The following is a 20973-nucleotide window of genomic DNA, read 5'->3' on the forward strand; positions in this document are numbered from 1 at the left end:
TCCATTAGAGCTTGTTGATTGATATTCTTGTTGAATTCTTTTATAGTCTTGATTCTGTCTTACTGTTCTATTGATTGTTGAGAGAGGGTCTCCACTATGATCCTGGATTTATTGATTTCTCCTTTAAGCTTTGTCAATTTTTGCTTCGCATATTTAGCAGCTCTGTTGATTGCTGTGTTTTCATGGTGGATCGACCTTTTTATCATTATATAATGTCTTTCTCTAGCTCTGATAATTTTTAGACAGCATGTAGTTGGGTCATATTTCTTTAATTTGCTAATCTGTCTTTTAATTGATACATTTGGACCACTTACAGGTAAGGTAATGATCGGTGCATCAGGACTTCCTTCTACCATGTGTGTTTTGTTTGTTTTTGTTTTTCCTGCCTTCCTGTGGGTATTTTGAACATTTTTTAGAATTTCCTCTTCTTTTATCTGTAGTGTGTTTTAGTGTATCTTCTTGGCGTAGCATTTTTAGTGGTTGCTGTGGATTTTGTAGCAGGTATATTATACATAGCTTATTGTATTGTCTACTGGTGTCCATTTTTTGGACACTGAGCGACATACAGAAACCTTATCTTTCTTTATCGTTTCTAATTTATAATGTAATTTTCTTGAGTATTTCCTCTACATACATTTAGAAACCACATTATACAATGTATTAATTTTCATTCAGCCATCAATCATATTTTTTTTTCTTTTTCTTTTTCTTTTCTATAGCCACACCTGTAGCACATGGAAGTTCCCAGGCTAGGAGTCCAGTCGGAGCTGCAGCTGCTAGCCTACACCACAGCCATAGCAGCACTGGATCTGGGCCGCACCTGTGACTTGCACTGGAGCTTGTGGCACTGCTGGATCCTTAACCCCACTGATCAAGGCCAGGGATCGAACCTGCATCCTCATGAACACTATGTCGGATTCTTAACTCATGTCCAGTTCTTAACTCGCTGAGCCACGATAGGAACACTGTCAGACATAATTTAGAAAACTTAAGAGAAAAAGCAAACTCTATTGTATTTATCCATGTGGCAGCCTTTCTTCCTTTCTAACTTTCAAAGTTCCATTTTTTTGCTTCTTTTCTGTTTGGAGAACTTCCTTTGGGCATTCTTTCAGGGTAGATCTGTCCATGACAGAGTCTCTGCCCTGGCAAGGGTTTCTTTGGATTTTTACTGATTGGGATTTACTGAGTTTCTTGAATCTGTAGGTTTATTTCTTTTGCCAAATTTGGGATATTTTCATTCATTATATCATCGAGTGCTTTTTCCGTCCTACCTTCTTTGTTTTCTTCTTGGAACCCATGACACAAATGTATGATATTTTGCTAGGGTAGAACATCCGCAGGACTCTCTTCGTTTTATCTCTATTTTCTCTCTTTATTTTCATATTAGGTGGTTTATATTGTTCTGTTTTCCAGTTCACTGATTTTCTCTGTTCTCTCTTGTCTTCTCTTGAGCCCATCCACCGAACTTTCTGTTGTATTTTTCAATTTTCGAACTTTCCATTTGGTTCTTCTTATATCTTTTGTTTACTGGGGGTTTCTGGTTATTTTTTTAAAGCTAATTCATAATTCTTGTTGAATTTTTGCCATGACTGCTTAAAAACTTGGATAATTCTAACATCTCTGCCATATCTATGTTAGCATTCTGTTGATTGTCTTCTCTTTTAAAAAATATAATCTGAAATCTTCCTCATTCTTGGTGTTTTTCACCAGTGCCAAGTGGTATTCAGTTGAAACCTGGACATTTTCATGTTATGAGACTGGACCTTACTTAAACCATCTGCTGGAGATGGCTTTCTCTGATGTCCCCTCCAGCAGAGGAAGGGAAGTCACTGCTTCACTCTAGCCAGGTGGAGTTAGCAATCTAGGTACCCTGCTCTGCCTCCACAGACACCCCAAGGCATCTGCTTGTTAATGTAGCCGTTGCGGCTCCCCATGTGGTCTCTCCACTGACACCACAGGCAGCAGAGAAGAAGGCTGGTTCTCCACAGCCTAGCGTGAGTGGCAGTCTAGGCTGGCTCTTCACTGGCCTGCTTGGGGATGGAGCCAGTTGTTTCTGTGGCATTTAGCTAGAGTGGTTATTGACTGAAAGTTTTCTTTAGAACAACATAAATCTGTCTTTGTCCTTGGGCTAGAGATATCAGGCTTTGTTGGTCTTTTTTTGTTTGTGCCCTTTGGCATTTCCAGCTTCTCCAGTTCCCGTTGTCAGAAAAAGGAGGCAAAAGAGAATTTAGCACCATGTCGTTTCTTGGATCCCTAGCTCATTTGTCCTCTTCCCTTCTCCTTTTAGAGTCTTCTTTTGTTTGTTAATTATATAATGCCCAAAGCTTTTAGTTGTACTTAGTGGGGAGAAAAGGAAAAAGTATGTTTCCTTAACGCCTTCAGAAGAACCAGTTTCAGTATTGACTTTTAAGAGCTTGCTGGACAGAACAGTGTGAAATTTCAAAGATGTATTATAGAACCTGTATCCATTTTCATACAGAAACTTGGCTAATTTTAATTGAACCGTACACACCCATCAAATAAGCCACTAAGCCGTCTGTTTGGCAGCATTGACCCGGAACATACCAAGGGAATGGGGAATGCAGGCATACCTCAGAGAACTGTGGGTTCAGTTCTAGACCATCATCATAAAGCAAATTTTGCAATAAAGTGAGTCACGCTTATTTTGGTTTCCCAGTGCATATGAAAGTTATGTTTGTACTATACTGTAGTATGTATTTAAAAAGCATGTACTAATTAAAAAATACTTTATTGCTAAAATATGCTAACTTTATCATCTGAATATTTAGCAAGTTGTCATCTTGAAATAGTAACATCAAAGATCATTGATAGGGAGTTCCCGTCATGGCTTAGTGGTTAACAAATCCAACTAGGAACCATGAGGTTGCGGGTTCGATCCCTGCCCTTGCTCAGTGGGTTGGGGTTCCGGCGTTGCCGTAAGCTGTGGTGTAGGTTGCAGACTTGTCTCGGATCCCGCGTTGCTGGGCTCTGGCGTAGGCCACTGGCTACAGCTCCTATTTAGACCCTTAGCCTGGGAACCTCCAGCTGTGGGAGCAGCCCAAGGAAATGGCAAAAAGACCCCCGCCCCAAAAAAAATCACTGATAAAAGATTCCTGAAACAAATGTAGGAACAATGAAAAAGTTTGAAATGTTATAAGAATTATCAAAATATGACAGAAACATGAAGTGAGTAAATGCTCTTGGAAAAAAATGATGTCCGTAGACTCACTCGATGCAGGGTTGCCACAAACCTTCAATTTGTTAAAAAAAAAAAAATCGAAATCTGGAGTTCTCCTGTGTCACAGTGGGTTAGGATCCAGTGTTGTCACTGCGGTAGCTTGGGTTGCTGCTGTGGCACAGGTGCAACCTGACCCCGTTGAATCCTTCTGTGTGCTGTGGGCATGGCCCAAAAAAAAAATACAGCATCTGCAGTAACGTACAATATAACAAGGTATGCCTAACAGATGGTCTCATCTGTGATCTCTTGGTTTAATTGGGCAAAGTGACCAACACATGCAAGATAATCAGAGAAATGCTCAGTTGCACTGCAGTCTGTAAGAGAGGAAAAAGTCACTAGCGAATATGATCGGATGATAAATCTGCTTCCTTCAGTTCTCTTAGAAGTAGCTTATTCTATAAACTTGTCCCATTTTATAGTTGATTATAGAAGTAGTCTGTTATATAAAATGTCCCATCAACATTTTGTTTGAAGCCTACTGTGTGCCAGGCCTCTGCCCTTGGAGCCAGCATGTTAAATGGTTGTAAAAATGCTCCTTGCCTTTTAGGAGCTCTCAGCTTTAATTTGGAGCCAAGAGTGGGGAGCAGGCATAAGAAGGCAGATCCTTAAAATTTTAACAGTGCAACATCACCCATGTTATATTAATGGTAATTCTGCACACGGAAGACAAACCTTATAAGAGCAGATGAAGTCCTGACTAGGGTCAAAGAAGGCCACAGAGAGATGGAGACGTGTCATGTTTGGAAGATAACTAAAGATATAAAAACTGGGATGGAGAAGAGCATCCCATGCAAAGGAACCCACATATGGGAACTTGGCAGAGCGTGTGGGGTATTGGGGTTATTTTGAGGTTCCAGTATAATAGTAGTGTATGTAACTTTATGCATCCAACAGTAACAGCTGGTTATTTTTAAGTGTTTAGATTTTAATAGTTCACTGTTCTTTCCTGTGATCTGAATCAATGCATTTTTATTGCATTAGGATAACAGCTATCCAGAACTTTATTTTTTTTTTAATTTTTTAAATTTATTTTTGTCTTTTTGCCTTTTCTAGGGCCACTCCCACGGCATATGGAGGTTCCCAGGCTAGGGGTCTAATCAGAGCTGTAGCCACCAGCTTACGCCAGAGCCACCGCAATGCGGGATCCGAGCCACGTCTGCGACCTACACCACAGCTCACGGCAACGCTAGATCCTTAACCCACTGAGCATGGCCAGGGATCGAACCCGCAACCTCATGGTTCCTAGTTGGAGTCGTTCACCACTGAGCCACAACAGGAACTCCCAGAACTTTATTTTTTAAATAAATGTGTTTATGAATGTGCTAGGCTTGTTGGGAAGTGTGACATTCAGTGGGTACCAAATATATAGTAGTTCTTTCTTCACCGAGACACTGATTTTTTATATCTCTATGTATGTGTACCTTGATTTAAAAATAATTCTAGCATACACTTTCATATATTTGACAGAGAACCTTAAGGGGCTCTTGAATTTCTGTCCAACTAGAAACGAGTTTACTTTGCTTAGTCTTTACTATCAGCAAAAAGATTATATCATCATTGTCTTTCAGAGCCAATTTTATTTTGATCTGAAGGTAGTATTTCCACAAATATTTCTGTGCTGATTAGCAGAAGAGGTGGTGCTCCTACCTAACTAGAGTTTCCTTTTCAGATTTTATAAAACATAGTAACTTACCTGGAAAGCCTAAGATTAAATCAAAATATTATCAGTGTATATTGAGCCAAACAAAGCTTATATTTGAGACTCTATGCTTGGAACAGTTTTAGAAAAATACTCTGTTTTGATTATATGGTCCAAGAATTAATTTGTTTTTGTTTCTTATTGCAGATGGAGTCTGGTGGTACAGTTTTGAGTACCAACTGGTCTGATGTAGGTAAAAGGAAAGTTGAAATCAATCCTCCTGATGATATGGAATGGAAAAAGTACTAAATAAATTAATTTGCTATCACTGTATTGCATATATTCACCTAATGCCCATTGTGTATTAATATTGCTTTCTTGAATTTCGAACACTGAATACATCTTTTAAAGATTATACCTCTTTACCTCTTTGTGCTTTAGAAATTATTTTCCTTCAAGTGTTCTAAGAGACTAACGAAGAATGAAATCATTGCTTCTGTCCTTAAGGATTTCACATATGCTGAAATGGAATGAAGTATCATTTGCTACTAGATAGATTAATTCTACCTAGTTGTGGGAGTGGAAAAATTGTTAGTGGGCTATCTTGGGTTATTGCCTTATTTTTGATGCAGTATTCTGCTAATAATTTATTAGACGTGGCAACTTTGGGTGAGCGTAGATTTTTTTCAATTTCAGTGTTACATTGTTTGCTTTTAAAAACTGCTTTTGAATGGAGTTGTAAATACAATTTTTCTATGAAGAAGTTTGGTTTATTTACCTTTTTCTTAAGTTTTTAATGAAAACTTGGAAAAATTATTTATCACAGGGAATTCCCATTTGATTACTTTTATGGGAAATATTTGTAATTGCACTGAGAATTTTGGCCTTTACCTTTCAAATTCTGTATAAGACACTGACAGCTGAGTTTATCATGCTGCAAGTTTAGCTATATTGAAGGCTAATCTGTGAAGCTGAGGCAAACAGTAATTTAGGAAAGGCCAACTCTTCTTCACTGCTTTTGCCGCGGCAGGATTCGTGAAATTACAGCACTGGTGGTTTGGTTTGGTTTTTGCGGTGTTTTTATTTTTGTTTTCTTTATTAGAAAATCTCTCATCTCACATCCCCATGGTTACTTTGGGTATGGTGGTTTAGGGCAGCTGCTGAGAGAGTAAATTAATATGTATATATTTAGTATCTATTCTGTTTCTAGAATAAATAGATACCGTGGGAATACAAAAACTAAAAGACATCATTAACTTCAAAGAGTTTATAATCTTGCAGAGAGAGGAAATTAACATTCATGAAGGAATTACGGAATGGTTGAATGATGAACTTAATTACACAGTTTTGAGGTATAAAAGAAGTGTTACATGATTGAAATTCTTGGCAGCCTAAGCTGTTACAAAGCAAAGACCATGGGTGACCTGTAGGTCTGATTTGTTTTTCATCATAGTTTCTGAACCGTGATGCCCTGGAGGTTGGTGTCTCTTGGGTCTCACTAACATTTTGTGGCAAGGCAGTACTCGCTACCCACAGCTGAGGATTGGGTAAAATGGTAGGCAGATCAGCCAGCATTTCTACCTCCAAAAAGAATGGGAATTCAGCCCCTTCCTTCTGGTCATGACCTGAAGCGTAAGGGAGTTCATAAGGAAAGTGGTGGGGTGCTTCCAGACCATGCCCCAAACCTGCTGGTACAGCTTTGTTTATGCATGTGGGGGGTTTTCACTTGTCCTTCTGCCCACTTAGAGCTACAGGCTACTGTTTTGGGTTCTTGAACACGGAAGGGAAAGGCAAAATTAAGGTCTTGCCTGTATGAATTTATGAAGTTGTCTCCTAAGGAAACAAGATCGTGATTCCGCATGTTAAATTATCATTTGTTCTCAGGGGTGGGGAGGCTCCTGCTACCGAGGCGATGAGTCGGGGGCCTGTAGTGCCACCTCGGAGACAAGACTCTGCCTCTAGCAGGTCTCTGCCACCCACTAGCTCTCAAATCTTCTACAGGTTTATAACCTTCCTCTTGTCTTAGTTCCTTTATCCCTAAATAGTCTGTAGGGTCTTAAAGTTTAAAAGTTCATGATTCTAAGTAAGGAAACATTTTTGCCACTTAAAAGCAACTTTTTTCTTTCTTTAGATTGATACTATTAGAGAATTCCCTGGTGGCCTAATGGTTAAGGATTTGGTCTTGTCACTATTGTGGTGAGGGTTTGATCCCTGGCCCAGGAATTTGCTGTGCTTGCAGCTATTGTTTTTTTTTTTTTTTTTTTTTTTAAAGATAATACTATTATAAAAGAAGTTGGTCTTTTTTTTTTTTTTTTTAGGTTCTAGTACTAGTTTTGCTTGTCTTTTAAAGGATACATTTTTCTAAAGAGTGTTTATCTGTTGGTTAGATTTCCTGGAAGTTGCGGGATTCAGGATTTTGCTCAGTCAGATGGAATTCCTAATATATGTGACTGTGGTATGTACAGTGTTACTTAGTCTAAATACAATAGATTTATGGGTGAAGAAGGGAATTTTGAGAAGTAGGTTAGATTGCTTGCCCTAAAATACTGCTTCTCTTTTTCTTTTACCATTCTGGACAAGGAAAATTTGTAAGCCTCCAGAAATGGAAAAAACGCCATTTTTAGCCTCTTAACTTTTATCCTTATTTTCTGCTATCTCAGCTGAGCTATTAATTGGTCTCATTTTCCAGACTCCATTTTCAGTTCTCAAATTTTGGTTCTTCTGGTGCTCTAGCTGCTCTTATTTCTTCAGAAGGTACTTTTTTCCTCAGTAATCATTTTGCTTTTTGAGGGTTAGTCTGGGAATACGTTTTTTCCCTTAATCTTAAGTTCTTCATCTGTTCTCCCGATTTCTATAATTATTTGCACCTTGATGAATTCTGGGAATCTTGAATGGGATAATCTGCTTCTTTGAATTCTGCTTTGAAGTAATCTCTTTAGATCGCTGTACCACAGGTTTGAAACACCCGGGTCAGTATTGGTAATTTTCTGGTATGTGTCCTCACCTGTTGAGAGTTGCTTACACACTAGCAAGTTCAGTCTTCAACATGGGCAGTTATTGGTCACTTAAAAAAAAAGTCTGTTTTCTCTGTCTTTCTGTGGAGTAGAGAAAAAGGATAGGTTGCACTGGTAAGTACGGTTCTCCCCCCAGCATTTTCATTTTTTTGATCTGTGGTGTTCACTGACTGCAGAACATCGAATCGTTGCTGTTGTCTCTCTGAGCCTGGAAAAAAACTTACTTTATCTTAGCAGGCTAACTATATAGGACAAGGGAGAAAATAATTGACCTGTCCTAGATACATTTTTTAGATAAATTTCAAATAAACATTTAAAGTGAGGGTATGTCACTATGCTATTATGAACAGTCTAGATAGAAATTTTAATAGTTTAGTCCTGAAATGTATTTTGGCTGTCCTTTCCCATTTTACCTTCCTTTTCTTCTTCCCTAATTATCTACATATGAGATTAGGTCATTGATCTGAGAGACACATCGCAGGCCGAGAGCAGTATTGCCTATTAATTGACCGTCTGATCTGCCTGGTGCACTTGAATTTTATTGGGATCGTCCTTGTCCAGGTTCGCGTGCATCTCTCTGACTTGTAGCTATTACTGACATTTCCAAAAATAGGTAGAACATTTCTGGGTGTTGTGACTGTAAAGAAATTTACCTTTATACTCTTACTCGCTGTTTTAGCCCCATAGGAATATATCAGTTCTTTCTGCCTCGGAGGAACCAAGGAAGAAATACTAAAAGCTGAAGGACAAAATAATGGTTTTTGTTCCAGCAAGGGTTATGTGTAGTTTTAAATGAGAGGGATCATCAGCATTGGTCTGGTTTCTTTTGTCTCCCAGCTGTGCCTTTTCTATTGTAAGATCATTTTACACACACCCGAGAGATTTTATTTTGGAGCAGTTTGAGAAGTTGTGGGTAAATTGGAGGTATTGATGTACTCAAAAGTGTTACTCTTTGGGGCCACCCTCGTAATTGCTTCTGAAATTAATTTAACTCTTAGTCTTTCTTCCTCCCTCAGTATCTTACCCCCTCCCCCACAACCCCAAATCAGCCAAAATCATACACATGGCTAACCTATGCAGGCAGTAGCAGTAGTACTAGTACTTTTTGTGGGCCAGGTGTCACAGAGTGCTTTATATGTGCTATCTCATTTCTAACAGCCTGTGAAGTGCTAGTAGCTACTCTTTTCAGATCAGAAGAATGAGGCCCAAGTGAAGTTCTTTGCCCTGTTTACTCACTGATAAGTGATGGAGCTGGGACTTGAACTGAGGCCTGTCCCACTTTAGTTCCCCTGCTTTTAACAATTGTGAATGAATTGGGTGGACAATGAATGATTTTTATTAATAAATTAGTTGACAGGCAGAGAATGTGCAAGTTGAATTTTTCAGTGCCTGTACATGAGCTGGGCAGTAGATTTCTTAAAGATAAGAGTAGTATCAGTTTCTTAAGTAGAAAAGGTTATTAGCAATCCAAATCTATTGCCTCTTATGGAAGGTAATACAACCAGGTAGTCTTGATGTGCGTTGAAGATTTTGTTTTTCTCAAATCCAGATAATTAAAGAGAAACAAGATACACTGAAAATTGTCATAGGCGTGAGAAGACTAGCAGGCCCATCGTGCTGATTATTCTTTTTTTGAACTTCCCACCACATACAGAAGTTCCCAGGCTAAGGGTTGAATTGAAGCAGCAGCTGCTGGCCTTACATCACAGCCTTAGCAACGCCTAATCTGAGCCAGTCTGCAACCAACACTGTAGCTCGCAGCAATGCTGGATCCTTAACCTACTGAGCAGGGACAGGGGTCGAACCTGTGACCTCATGGGTACTAGTCAGATTCCTTACTGCTGAGCCACAATGGGACCTCCAAAATTATTCTTTAAGTTAGGAACTCTCACACTAGTTTTCATTATTCAAATGTTAAGATTGTTTCAAGGTTATTTCCTATTTAGATACGTGTATTGGGATCAGTGTATCACTGATTAATTCAACAAAATTAGAATGATTTAGGTTATTTCCTTTATGCCAGTCATGTGAGCATTTTATATATATTCTGAATTCTGGAGAGTGTGAAGTCTTGTAAATATTGCCTTTGCTGTGCCTCCAAATTGGAATTTTTTTTTTCTTCTGTGCCTGCTCCTGCAGTATGTGGAAGCTCCCAGGCTAGGGATTGAATCTGAGCCACAGCTGTGATCTACACTACCGCAACCGTAGATCCTTTAACGCACTGCCCCAGGCCGGGGATTGAACCCGAGTCACTGCAGCAACCCAGACCGCTGCAGTTGGATTCTTAACGTACTTGTACTATAGCGGGAACTCCCAAATTTGAATTTTTAATTCTCATTTTTGCATTGAGACTTCTCATACATATCTGACTGACTTTCTCTTGAATGATTATAGAATTCAGTTATACAAAAAGATGTTTCAGAAACAGTACTCTTGGCTCAAAAGTAATTTTTAATTTATCAAAAAGGAGTTAGGGAAATAATCTTCAAGACCTGTGTATAAGCTTTTAAAAACCACCCTGTGCAACTACAAAAGCTCTAATTGGCAGACCGTTACTGTGCGCGTGATGCACTGTGAAATGCGTTAAAAGTCAGTGAGTACTGCATAGTGGTTAAATGCATGGGCTCTGAAGACAGCCTGCTTGAGGTCAAATCGTGAGTGCACCGCTGACTAGCTGTGTGACAGTGGGCAGGTACTTCATGTCTCTGTGTCTCAGTTTTCCTATCTTTGAAATGGGGACAGTAACATCAACCTCATGGGCTTTTATGTGTTGCACGAGTTGATACCATTCTACAGTTACTTAATCCTAATTCAGATAGCCCTAAAAACTAAATTTGTGTGTATGTGTATGACTCTGGTTAAAAAAAAAAAAGTCCTGTATTTACAATATGAATAGTGTTATATTTTGCTGCGAAAATATTAACAGAATGCTACCACAAATCCTTCTGAGATTGTTACACAGTAGATAGTATACCTGTATTGTGTGCTGAATTCACAATCTGAATTCAGAAACACGTCCAGCCGCAAGTGTATGTGTACCTGTGTGTGTAAAGTGCACAGAGCGGTGCTTAATGTTAAAGTCAGATTATCTTATATGCTTTTAGGCTGAGAGGTTTAAATCCTATAGAAAGCCTTTTTGTTCTCAATTCAGTCCTTCAAGATTGAGGATTGTGTCTGAGGAAATTATATCAGCTAGTTAAAAATTGTTAGTATAATTTTAAAAATTTACAGCGCGACCATAAGAGTTTGTAGGAAAGCTTTTATTTCATTTTTGGCCAGGCCCTTGGCATGCAGATGTTCCCAGGCCAGGCATGGAACCTGTGCCAGAGCAGCAGCCTGAGCCACAGCCATGACCACACTGGATCCGTAACCTGCTGAGCCACCAGGGAACTCCTGAAGTTTTTATTTTGAATGAGTAGTTATTTTAATTTACTTCGGCAGAGCCTCAATATGCAAGTATTGTCAGCAGTACTTTAAAAAGAATCATGAAGCGTAGTGGTGCCAGAAGATACAAACTATTATGTAGAATGTTAAGGGACTTCCCTTAAGAAGTTCTCTGATATTCCATTTTCATTTAAATCTCAAGACAGAATAAAACTATCAGGGTTTATAGAAAGTCATACTACTTATAAACCACAAGTTCTGTCCTATTATTTCCATCAGTGTAGAGAAGCCAATAGTTGTGTTTGCAAGACTTATTTCATTAGTCTGTTCTCCTCCCCTCACCCTTGAAACAGTCAGTGGGGAAACAAGAAGTATTGTGGACTCAAGTTCAGGGTTCTCCCCCAGCTACCACTTTTTGTCAGTCATTGTACTCTAGCCTTGACCTTTTCTGGGACCCATTTGACTACCAGCTGAACACTTAAGTTAGCTAGCTTAACTCCATGGTCAGGAAATATGCTAAGAGATTGAATGCATTTCCTTGGCACTGCTGCTTACCATTTTACTATTTATTAGTTGCAAAATGATCAATTTCTTTTATTTCGACTGTACCACAGAGGCAACTGTTTTATAATAGCAAAAAGGATACCAACAGATGAATCTGCAATCTTAAATTCCAAGTTTTGCTGTGTTAATAAATGGTGTTTTTTGAGAGGACAAGTGACTTAACCCTTCTGAACCTTTTTCTCATCTCTAACACTGGGTGATAATATTGCGTCAGGATTGTGAAGACAGTTAAATCCCATCTCAGAGTGTGTGACCAATAAATATAAAGTCCTTAATTTTTTTCCTCAGTGCTGTTGAGTAGTGGAATTCCTGAAAGGAAGGTACCAGTTCTGATTTTTAGCTGCTATTCAAGGGCAGTCATTATTCAGCCTCATTCAGGTTTTTGGGGGGGGTGTTTTTTTGGGGTGGTGGTGGTTTTTTTGTTTTTTAACCTCATCTGTCACTGCTGCACTGTGTACCTAGGCTCCAGGCGCACAAGAGTAGTCTATTTAAGGGTTTGCATGTTTTTTTCCATAAAGGGCAATGTAGTGAATATTTTAGGCTTTGTGCGTCACATAAAGACTCTATTGCATGTTGTTCTTGTCTTGGGTTTGCAGACCTCTGGTCTGTCTGAATATCCTATGTATATTTTTTCTTCCAACCCAACTAGAGAGTTTCAGTTTCCTACTGATGTGTCAAAACTGAGCTCCTCTGCCACCTCCAGGAAAGCTGTTTAATTTTGTGCTGCTACTCTGGCAGTGGCTGGCTTCATAGCAGTTGGGTTGGGTTATTTGCTTATGGTTGAGACACCCATTAGATCCCTTGATAAGAGTCAAACCAAAACCACAGTGTCTCATAGGCATGTTTGAGAGTTTGATCTGTTCTTTCTTTAGGGAGTCACTACAGCTGACTCATTTCTTGCATCATTTGAGCCTCTTTGGTGAGGGTTTTGGGGGCTGCCTTCCAACTTTCTATCTGCTGGAGCTGCTGTGTAGAGAATGAGCCCTCAGAATTTGGCAGGTGGTGTTAATGCTCCCCAGAAGACTCTCTGTATTTTCTTCTCTTCATTGTTTAGGTATCTCCCATTAGAATAGTCTTGTGAAATCCGCGGGAATTCACTGCCACCCCAGCTGGGGTCTTGGAGGTCCCTTACGGATGATGCATCAGAGCTGTACTGGTTTAAGGGTTAGTAGCTTGATAGCTGTTTTACCCTGTGTGTCCTATTTGATTATGTTACTGTTTTTGGATCTTGGCTGCAGAGCAGGGTGCTTTTTCACGTCGTATCAGAAGTGTTTGGTATCAGAAGTGTTAACCTTACACCAAACTACATAATTAGTTTTTAAAACTGTAGTTTGTTGCTTATATCATGCCCTTGAAATTGATTATTTATTCATCAATATAGATAACAGTGATTTTTCAATAGATTTTTAACCCCTGGTCAGGAGAGCTAAATCTAATTTGTTCTTCAGCTATCTTCATAACTAGAGGGAATAGCAGTTATATAACTTTAAAACCCGTGTAATACTCAAGTATTTTTTGTTTCGCTATTTTCAGATTCCTTTTTTTTGCCACAACTGTTTTAAAACTAAAATATGTGTGTTTCCTTAAAGAAGGGACTGAACTTTATTTTCTAATTCAGTTAGTCATCCTTTGGGAAGGAATTTTGAGCCCAAGAAACTCGTAGGGGAAAGGAGGCCAGAGTTTTATAAAGCCAGGAATGGGTCTGGGCATGTGAACAGGTCTGAAAACCAAGAGTTGAGTCAGGCAGTGTATAAGCATACCAGCATCCGGAGGTGGAAATTTGAACTGCTTACTAGTACATTTTTTTTTCTGGAAAACCTCCAAAGAAATTCTGAGATACTGAACCTCTTTGATCAGGGTTTTATACTTGATTTTTTTAACAATATTAATGTCCTTGAGATTTTTCTGTCAAAGCCATATGTGTTTTTCTTCGAATGGGTTTTCACTGTAGTATAGGTAATAGAATGATATATAGAACAATATAAATAAGTACAAAATACATAGTTTATGATATCATTCATCAACATTGAGTGCCAGGGATGTGCCAGACACTGTTCTGGGCTCTAGGGAGACACTGGTGAACAGATCCTTGCATTTGTGGAGCCTAACTTATGGGGGAAATAGCAGAGTACATGTGAAGTGATGTCAAGTGCTGAGAAAGAAAACTAAATGTGCAAAGAGGACAACAGGTGGTTGGAATTTGAGATCCGAGATCAATTGAGAATTCAGTGAGCAGGTGATGCTCGAATACAGACTTGAGGGCGGCGGAGGGAGCTGTGAAGATGCTTGAGAAGGAGCACTGCCGGCGGAAGGAACAGCAGATGTAGAGTCCTGCTGTGTTTGAGGGATGCTGGGGAAGCTACGGGGCTGGGGCAGAGTGAGTGAGGGGAGGTAACGGGGCCTAGAACAGGTAGGGCCTTGCATATAACACAGGGGAGATGATGGTAGCCGGGCCAGCGCTTTTCCCAGCTTCATACAAAACCTGTGATCCTCAGTGCTGTCGAAGTTTGGCCAGTTGTCATTCTTTTTAAAAATGCTTTTAATTTTTATCAGATGTACATAGAATCGGATCAGATTTACTTTATAAATCTAACAATGTTTGCAGTGGAATTTCCGTTCTGAACACCCGGTGGTATCGATGTGAATGAATTTGCGTGATGGCATATGACTTACTGGGTATATGAGAAGCCCTCACTTTCAGTATTTTTTTGAAATACTTTATTTCTGTTCTTTTTACATACTAAACTATAGGCAACATCACATTTTAGCGTAATCTTTGTTTAGCAGAACTATTTCCTATTCTATTTGTTTAGCAGAACTATTTCCTATAGCTATAGCAGACTAGATAATGAGAAAAACTGAGTCAATTAGAATGACTGGTTGTGCACAGGGATTTAAGAATAAGTGTGGGACTGGATTTCGTGTTTAATAGAACTGTCTAAATCAGGTCAGCAGGCATGTTTTTATGGGCCATCTGCCAAGACTAGAAGCATCTTTGGCACCTATTACTCCCCTAGACATGTATTTGCATGAGACATGAAACAAAGTCAGTATTTTAGAGCTGGAATAAATCTTAAGTACTGTCTAGTCTAAGCTTTTGGTTTTACGAATGCATTTTTTCGAGAGCATTCTCACATGCTTTTTTCCTTCATAAGAGTTCTTTAACGTAACTCACACGGATAGTTGGTGAGAGAACTTTTGTACTCATCTCCTAACAGTTGCCCCAAATACCAGGCAACTATAAAAATTAGAGCATTGGGAAGATATTTTCTATGATAATGTATAATACAGTGGTTCTCAAACTTGAGGGTGAAGCCCTCACCTGGGAAGCTTGTTTTTCAGAATGTAGGTTTTCTCCACCTCCCTCCGGAGTTTCTGAATTAGTCGGTTTGGGATCGGGCCCAGTAAATCTGTGATTTTGATGTATGTGACCTGGGGCGTTGCTCTTAAAACACCCTGATCTTAAGGCGTAAAGGAGACAGAATTTAAGTGAGGTTACTAGCACTAATCATCTCAGACGTCTTATTTCCACAATTTTTAAGAAAGTAAAAAGCTACTTGGGGTCTTGTTCTTTTGAGAAGTTTCCCTCTTCCATGGCCGTAGAGGCAGAGGAGAGATGCTCAGTGATTATTTTTGTTCCTCTGTCGGCAGGCCCTTAGGGTCATTGCCATACCCCGATCGAATCCGCACAACGGCATGGTCCTGCCCATGATGAAAGACAGCCTCTCTCAGTCAAAATGAAGCAAATTGAAAATCTCGGAACAAGATGCTAGTTGATCACTGCTGAGAGATTACTGAAATTGAGCAGAGAACCCTAGAATACTCTGTTCATGGAGTATGGATGCAGTAGCCTGGTGCTGACTTATGATGAGGCACCCTTCCTTCTCAAGCAACTGGAATGTTGTCGGGTGTTGCCTGATTACACATAGGCACTGACTGAATATTACAAATTATGGTGCTGGTGGATTAGGTCGAGAGAATGTGTGTGAGGAAGATGTTTATGGAGGGGAAATCTTTCCCACTTCATAATTGTGTAGTTCCCTAGTAACTAATAGGCAGGAACATGGCTTTAATTAGAAGGAAACCACTTGGCCGTCAAAAGCATTATGTCCTGCTAAGAGGAAGTTGATGCCTGCTAAGTTTATTCCAGGTCTTTGACTATGTCAGTATAAAGTAAGCTCACTATAAAAAAAAATGGCTAAAAGTCTAGATTAAAGGAGTGTAGGCAGTTGAAAGGAAAATTTTTAGTAATTAAATAATTCACACCTTGGAGGGCTGAAGGACGGGAGGCTGCAGAAATCATGTTGAGTTTTTTTTAAAGTTACTTTAAGTAAATTTGTAAATATAGTGCTAGTTTCAAGAAAAAGTACATAGAGGTTATTTCTTCTAAGCTATCTCATTTGTTGCTATTAAAATTTTTGTAGCCATATTACAGATGAGAAAAAGCAGGTTGATTCGATTATAGGAATTCGATATGAAGCGAATTTTTGTAAAGCAGCAGACACAAATAGAAGAGGAATATGACAATAAACTCACAGAGGAACTTAGTGGTATATACCTCTTAAAACAAATAGTTCTTAATAATTTGGTGTTTTAACTTAGGGACTTATATTTATAGCTTGTGAGTATGCTGTTTACACCTATCACTGATTTTTTATCACTCCATGGTGATAACTTATAAATGTAATAACACTGACTCCTGTATATGTGATTTTAAAACTATTTAAGACTTGGTAAAGGTTCAGTAAACCAAACACCTTAGAAAATAGCACCAGCTGTTTGCTAGGTTAGGTCATACATGTGTAAATGTGTGTGTGTATATGTGTGTGTGTGTATACATACATACATACACATGTATATACACTTACCTTTACACAGTAAGAACCTAAAAATTGTATGTAAATTGATTGCTTTTGAATATAAGCAGTTTAAATAAAGCCTGTGGTGAGTCCTTTTATTGTTGTCAGTCAGTCAACACTAACTGTTTTGTAAATTTGATTCTAATATATTGGGCTTTTTCAAGGTGAAACCTGTATATGCATATGAAATATGAGCATGCATATATGTACAAAAGCCCTTTTTAAAGAAGTTCAGCTTTCTTTCATAGATACCAAAACTCACTCTGCCTGTAAAATGTTTTCGCTCAAGTTTGCATTGACTCCCAGATTTACACCTTTCTGTTCACATGCGCTACTAGGAATATCTATGCATGTTGATTCTTGTCAGTGCGCTCTCTTTCCCCCTCAATAAATTAGTTCACTTTAAAAATTGTGACCATTTCTATACAATGAATGTTCATAAAACAAGCTAGCATATTCAGCTTATACAGAAATAAAAATTAAATACCCCACTTAAGACAAGGAATTTCTATTTTGTAAACATGTAGCTTGTATTTCGGAGTATAATAAAATCTGGTGTAAGAACAACTGTCCAGTGGGTTAAGTGATTATTCTGAATGTGTTTAGTGTCTTTTTTTAGTGGCAACGATTATTTGAGCTGGCGGTGGGAAAGGAGGTATAAGGATGAGGTTAAAACAAGTTTTTCAAATTGGAATGGAAGTTTGTTGGCATATTTCAATGAGGTATGTTTATATAACTTAGAACATAACAGATACTGACTGAAACCCAGCAAGAACAATTCACTTTCTCCGCATGTTGCCACAACAGTGACTATCACATCTCAGACGACTGAGGCAAACTAGGACCGTAGGACCTTGAAAGTGAACCTCTCATGTCCATAAGGTTTGGCTGTACCAGCACCGAGAATTAAAGGACAAGCCACGTTCAGCACAGCGGACTGGGCAGCACTTAAACTGGCAGCACTTGCAGCTTTTGGACTGGCCTGGTTAAAGGTCACCTAGGGATTAGGACCGGTTCGAGAGAGGTTTGGATCATGCGGTGTCCTCTCTTCCATTGCCAAATGTTCCTCCTTTGTGCACTTGGTTTTTTTTTCTTTCAAAGTAGACCTGTAGTTTTCTTCCTTGAACACAATTTGAGTCTATTTTGTCATTATCCAATATCAGGTTCCTCTCTGCTCTTAAAACATCAATTTTATTTTTTTCTGTTAAGGTGATGTCCCTGGGTGTTGAGTGATTTCTCCTAACACAGCATAATTCCATTATCCATTATCAAGTAAGTTATCCACCTGCGTAATATTTCATCTAATTCTGGTGCTTTGAAAAGGGAGCACCTTTGCAAGAGGCAGCCTGCCTTCGCTTTCGACACGCTGTCCTCCTTGCTGAGTTTGGCACCTCCTCAGTTCTCACGTGGACAGGCTACCAAGGTGATCCATCTAAAATGGAACCTTTACCAGCCCTCCCTTTGCCCGAAACCTTTCATTGGTTTCCTATTCCTTTTCCACCAAGTGAGTTCCAAGTGAACATGTAATATGAGTACGTTTCTGTCTTGCTACTGCCTCCGCCTCAGCCCGAGGGCAGTGTCCCTGCTTGGACCTCGCACCTTCACACCTGTACTTGAACTGCTCCCTCTGCCTCGAGTGCCCTTCCTCTCTCACCGCCCGGCTAACTCCTCATCGTAGAAGACACAGTGGAAGGCATTCTCTTTCTCTAAGAAGCCGAGTGCTCCCGTCTTTGTCAAGGTCTCTGGTGTCCTCAATCCCAGTTAGCCCTCGTGAGACACAAGCTCTTCTGTGGTGGGGTCACTGACTCAGTCTATTTTTTTTTTCCCCTTTTATTTTTAGAAACAAGTAGAGGTTGCTGGGTGGCGAGATGGGGGATGGTGTGCAGAATGCTTGGCACTTGTGTAGTTACTAGAGAACCATTTTGAAGACGAAATGTGTAAAATCTACAACTGCAGCAAGTTGCTGCTGCTGGCAAACAGTGTGACCATGACATGTAACTCACTGTGTCTCTTCCTTCAGCCCTTTTTGCTCCAGAGACCTAGCTTGCTGAACATGACATTAAACATAGGCACACAAGTGTTCATCTGACGACTAAGTTAAAAATTCCATATGGGAGTTCCTGTCTTGGCACAGCAGAAATGCACCCAACTAGGAACCATGAGGCTGCAGGTTCGATCCTTGGCCTCGCTCAGTGGGTTAAGGATCCAGCGTTGTCGTGAGCTGTGTGTAGGTTGCAGACATGGCTTGTTTCTGTTGTGGCTGTGGCTGTGGCGTAGGCCGGCAGCAGTAGCTCCAGGTAGACCCCTAGCCTGGGAACTTCCATATGCCACGGGTGTGGCCCTAAAAGAAAAGACAAAAAAAAAATTTCTATATGACTTTACAGACTTAAATTGGCAACACTAGATATACATTACTGAGCTGTATTTAGACTATGGGAGTGTCATGGTGTCAAGACTTTTCATCTCTCTGAGTCTGTGTTTGGAAAATTTTTTGTTTTCCTTAGAGACATTCTCTTAAAGTATAAGATTCAAAACTAAAATGTCAAAAATATGAAGTACCTGCTCATCTTCCTGATCTAATATTGCAGTTGCTAAAGACAGTACTTGTTCCTGAGATTGTTTATATGTCATTATACATAAGCCCTTCCTCAGCAGTATCTGTCAAGCAGCACTGCCAGCCCTGTTACTAGGAGAGGAAGTTACTGGTAATTGGTTCATCAGCAGCCTGATGTGTACGACAAAGAAATCACTCTGCTTCTTCATGCCCAGTGACCACATTGAAAGGGTGGGAAGACCTGGTTTTCAGAATGTCAAAGACTGATTTACCCTCAACTACGTTTTCCTGCTTTATCCTGATGCTCTCTTCTTGAGGGTGACTCTTCACAGGGCAGCCACTTGTTAATGACATGCCAGCATATACTACAGATAAAGCATTTCATCATGTGTCTTGTTTTCCTTTTTTGTGCTTTATCTGGGAACCCAGGGGGCAGATCTGCAGGACTGGGAAAGAACAATAAAGTTTAAGAACAATTAGGAATTCCGTACAAATAACAACAGAAAACAGTTGTTTTAGTCAGTAACTTGATTTAAAAGGAACTCAAATGTCCAGGTGAGGTCTTTGACAAATTGTAAGTAAATATTTCATGATAATCCCAGAAAAGCTTGGTAAGGAAGTCTTTCTTATAGGTAGGCCTTACTGGCAAAGAAAAGCAAATAAAAAATAGCAAGTAATAAAAGGATAATGGTATTTTTTAGACTTAAAACTACCCTTTCAGTACACGTGCAATTCTGAGTAAAGTTCTGTAAAGCGGTTGACAATATTCTGTTAAGTGTCTCAAATAACATCGCTCGGGTGGACCATGAAACACCTTGTGGTCCCTTCAGCATCACAATGCCTCAAACTTTGGTTGCCTCTGGAGTGAATTCTTACTTTATGGTACCTGGTAGGTGAAGTGACATCACACCATGCCCAAGATGCGGGCCACCCACCAGCTACACGGCATGACGACTCTGCAGGCTGACCGGCAGCCTTGGTAGTTGTAAGGCCACGGATTATAGCCCCCCAGGGGCTCACAGATCTTCTGGCAGTGGGTGTAGCTCCGCCTGCACTCTATACAGCAGATGCCCTCATGATCCAGTCGAGGGTCGAACGTCATGCCTTCCCCTTCCTGCTGCTGCGAAATAAAAGAGAGTGTTAAAAAAAAACTTGTGTTTTCTTTGTAATGAGATGCACATTGTTTTTAAATAAGGTCCTGAATGGTACAAGAAATCAGCATAATCTCCTGTAGGGGGTTTCAGTCTTTAAACCTTGTTATTCAGAAGCGCTAACTTCAGCTAACTTCAAGGAACTTCCACCCTACCTAATCTGTCATGGGCAGGGAGGGGTTTTTGTTTGTTTTCATATTGTGAAGTTTTCTCCAAGCCTTTAACGAGCCATGGTTACCACTTGATAGTGACTCAACTTTTTTTTTTTTTGCCATTTCTTGGGCCGCTCCTGCGGCATATGGAGCTTCCCGGGAACTCCTCAACTTTATTTAAATAAGAAGAAACACGGAATTCCTGTCATGGCCTAGGGACTGGAGACAGTGGCCCTGTAGGTTCAGTCCCCGGCCTCAGTGGGTTAAGGATCCAGCATTTCTGAAAGCTGTGTCGTCGGTTGCAGGTGTGGCTCAGATCCAGTGTGGTTGTGGTTGTGATTGTGGCTGTGGCTCTGGCTGAACTATTTGACCCCAGCCTGGGAACTTCCATACGCCTCAGGTGTGGCCGGGAGGAAAA

At 39.8% G+C, this 20973-nt stretch overlaps 2 protein-coding genes across 3 annotated transcripts in view; one reads left to right on the forward strand and one right to left on the reverse strand.

Moving 5' to 3' along the window:
- SUGT1 (SGT1 homolog, MIS12 kinetochore complex assembly cochaperone) overlaps positions 1–17263 on the forward strand; it is a 55224-nt gene extending 37961 nt beyond the window's left edge. Inside the window, exon 13 of the mRNA XM_005668449.3 lies at positions 5085–17263. Coding sequence (XP_005668506.1) covers positions 5085–5186 — 102 coding nt within the window. The 3' untranslated portion in view covers positions 5187–17263. The remainder of the gene's footprint in view (positions 1–5084) is intronic.
- Positions 15790–20973, reverse strand: part of CNMD (chondromodulin) — a 35582-nt gene continuing 30398 nt past the window's right edge. Inside the window, exon 7 of one of the 2 annotated variants that reach the window (XM_021065645.1) lies at positions 15790–20369. In XM_021065645.1, coding sequence (XP_020921304.1) covers positions 20157–20369 — 213 coding nt within the window. In that variant the 3' untranslated portion in view covers positions 15790–20156. Of the gene's footprint in view, positions 20373–20973 lie in introns of both variants that reach the window. The other variant, XM_021065644.1, reaches the window with a different exon arrangement.

Source organism: Sus scrofa, chromosome 11 (genome assembly GCF_000003025.6).
Source record: "Sus scrofa isolate TJ Tabasco breed Duroc chromosome 11, Sscrofa11.1, whole genome shotgun sequence".
NCBI classification, from domain to species: Eukaryota; Metazoa; Chordata; class Mammalia; order Artiodactyla; family Suidae; genus Sus; species Sus scrofa.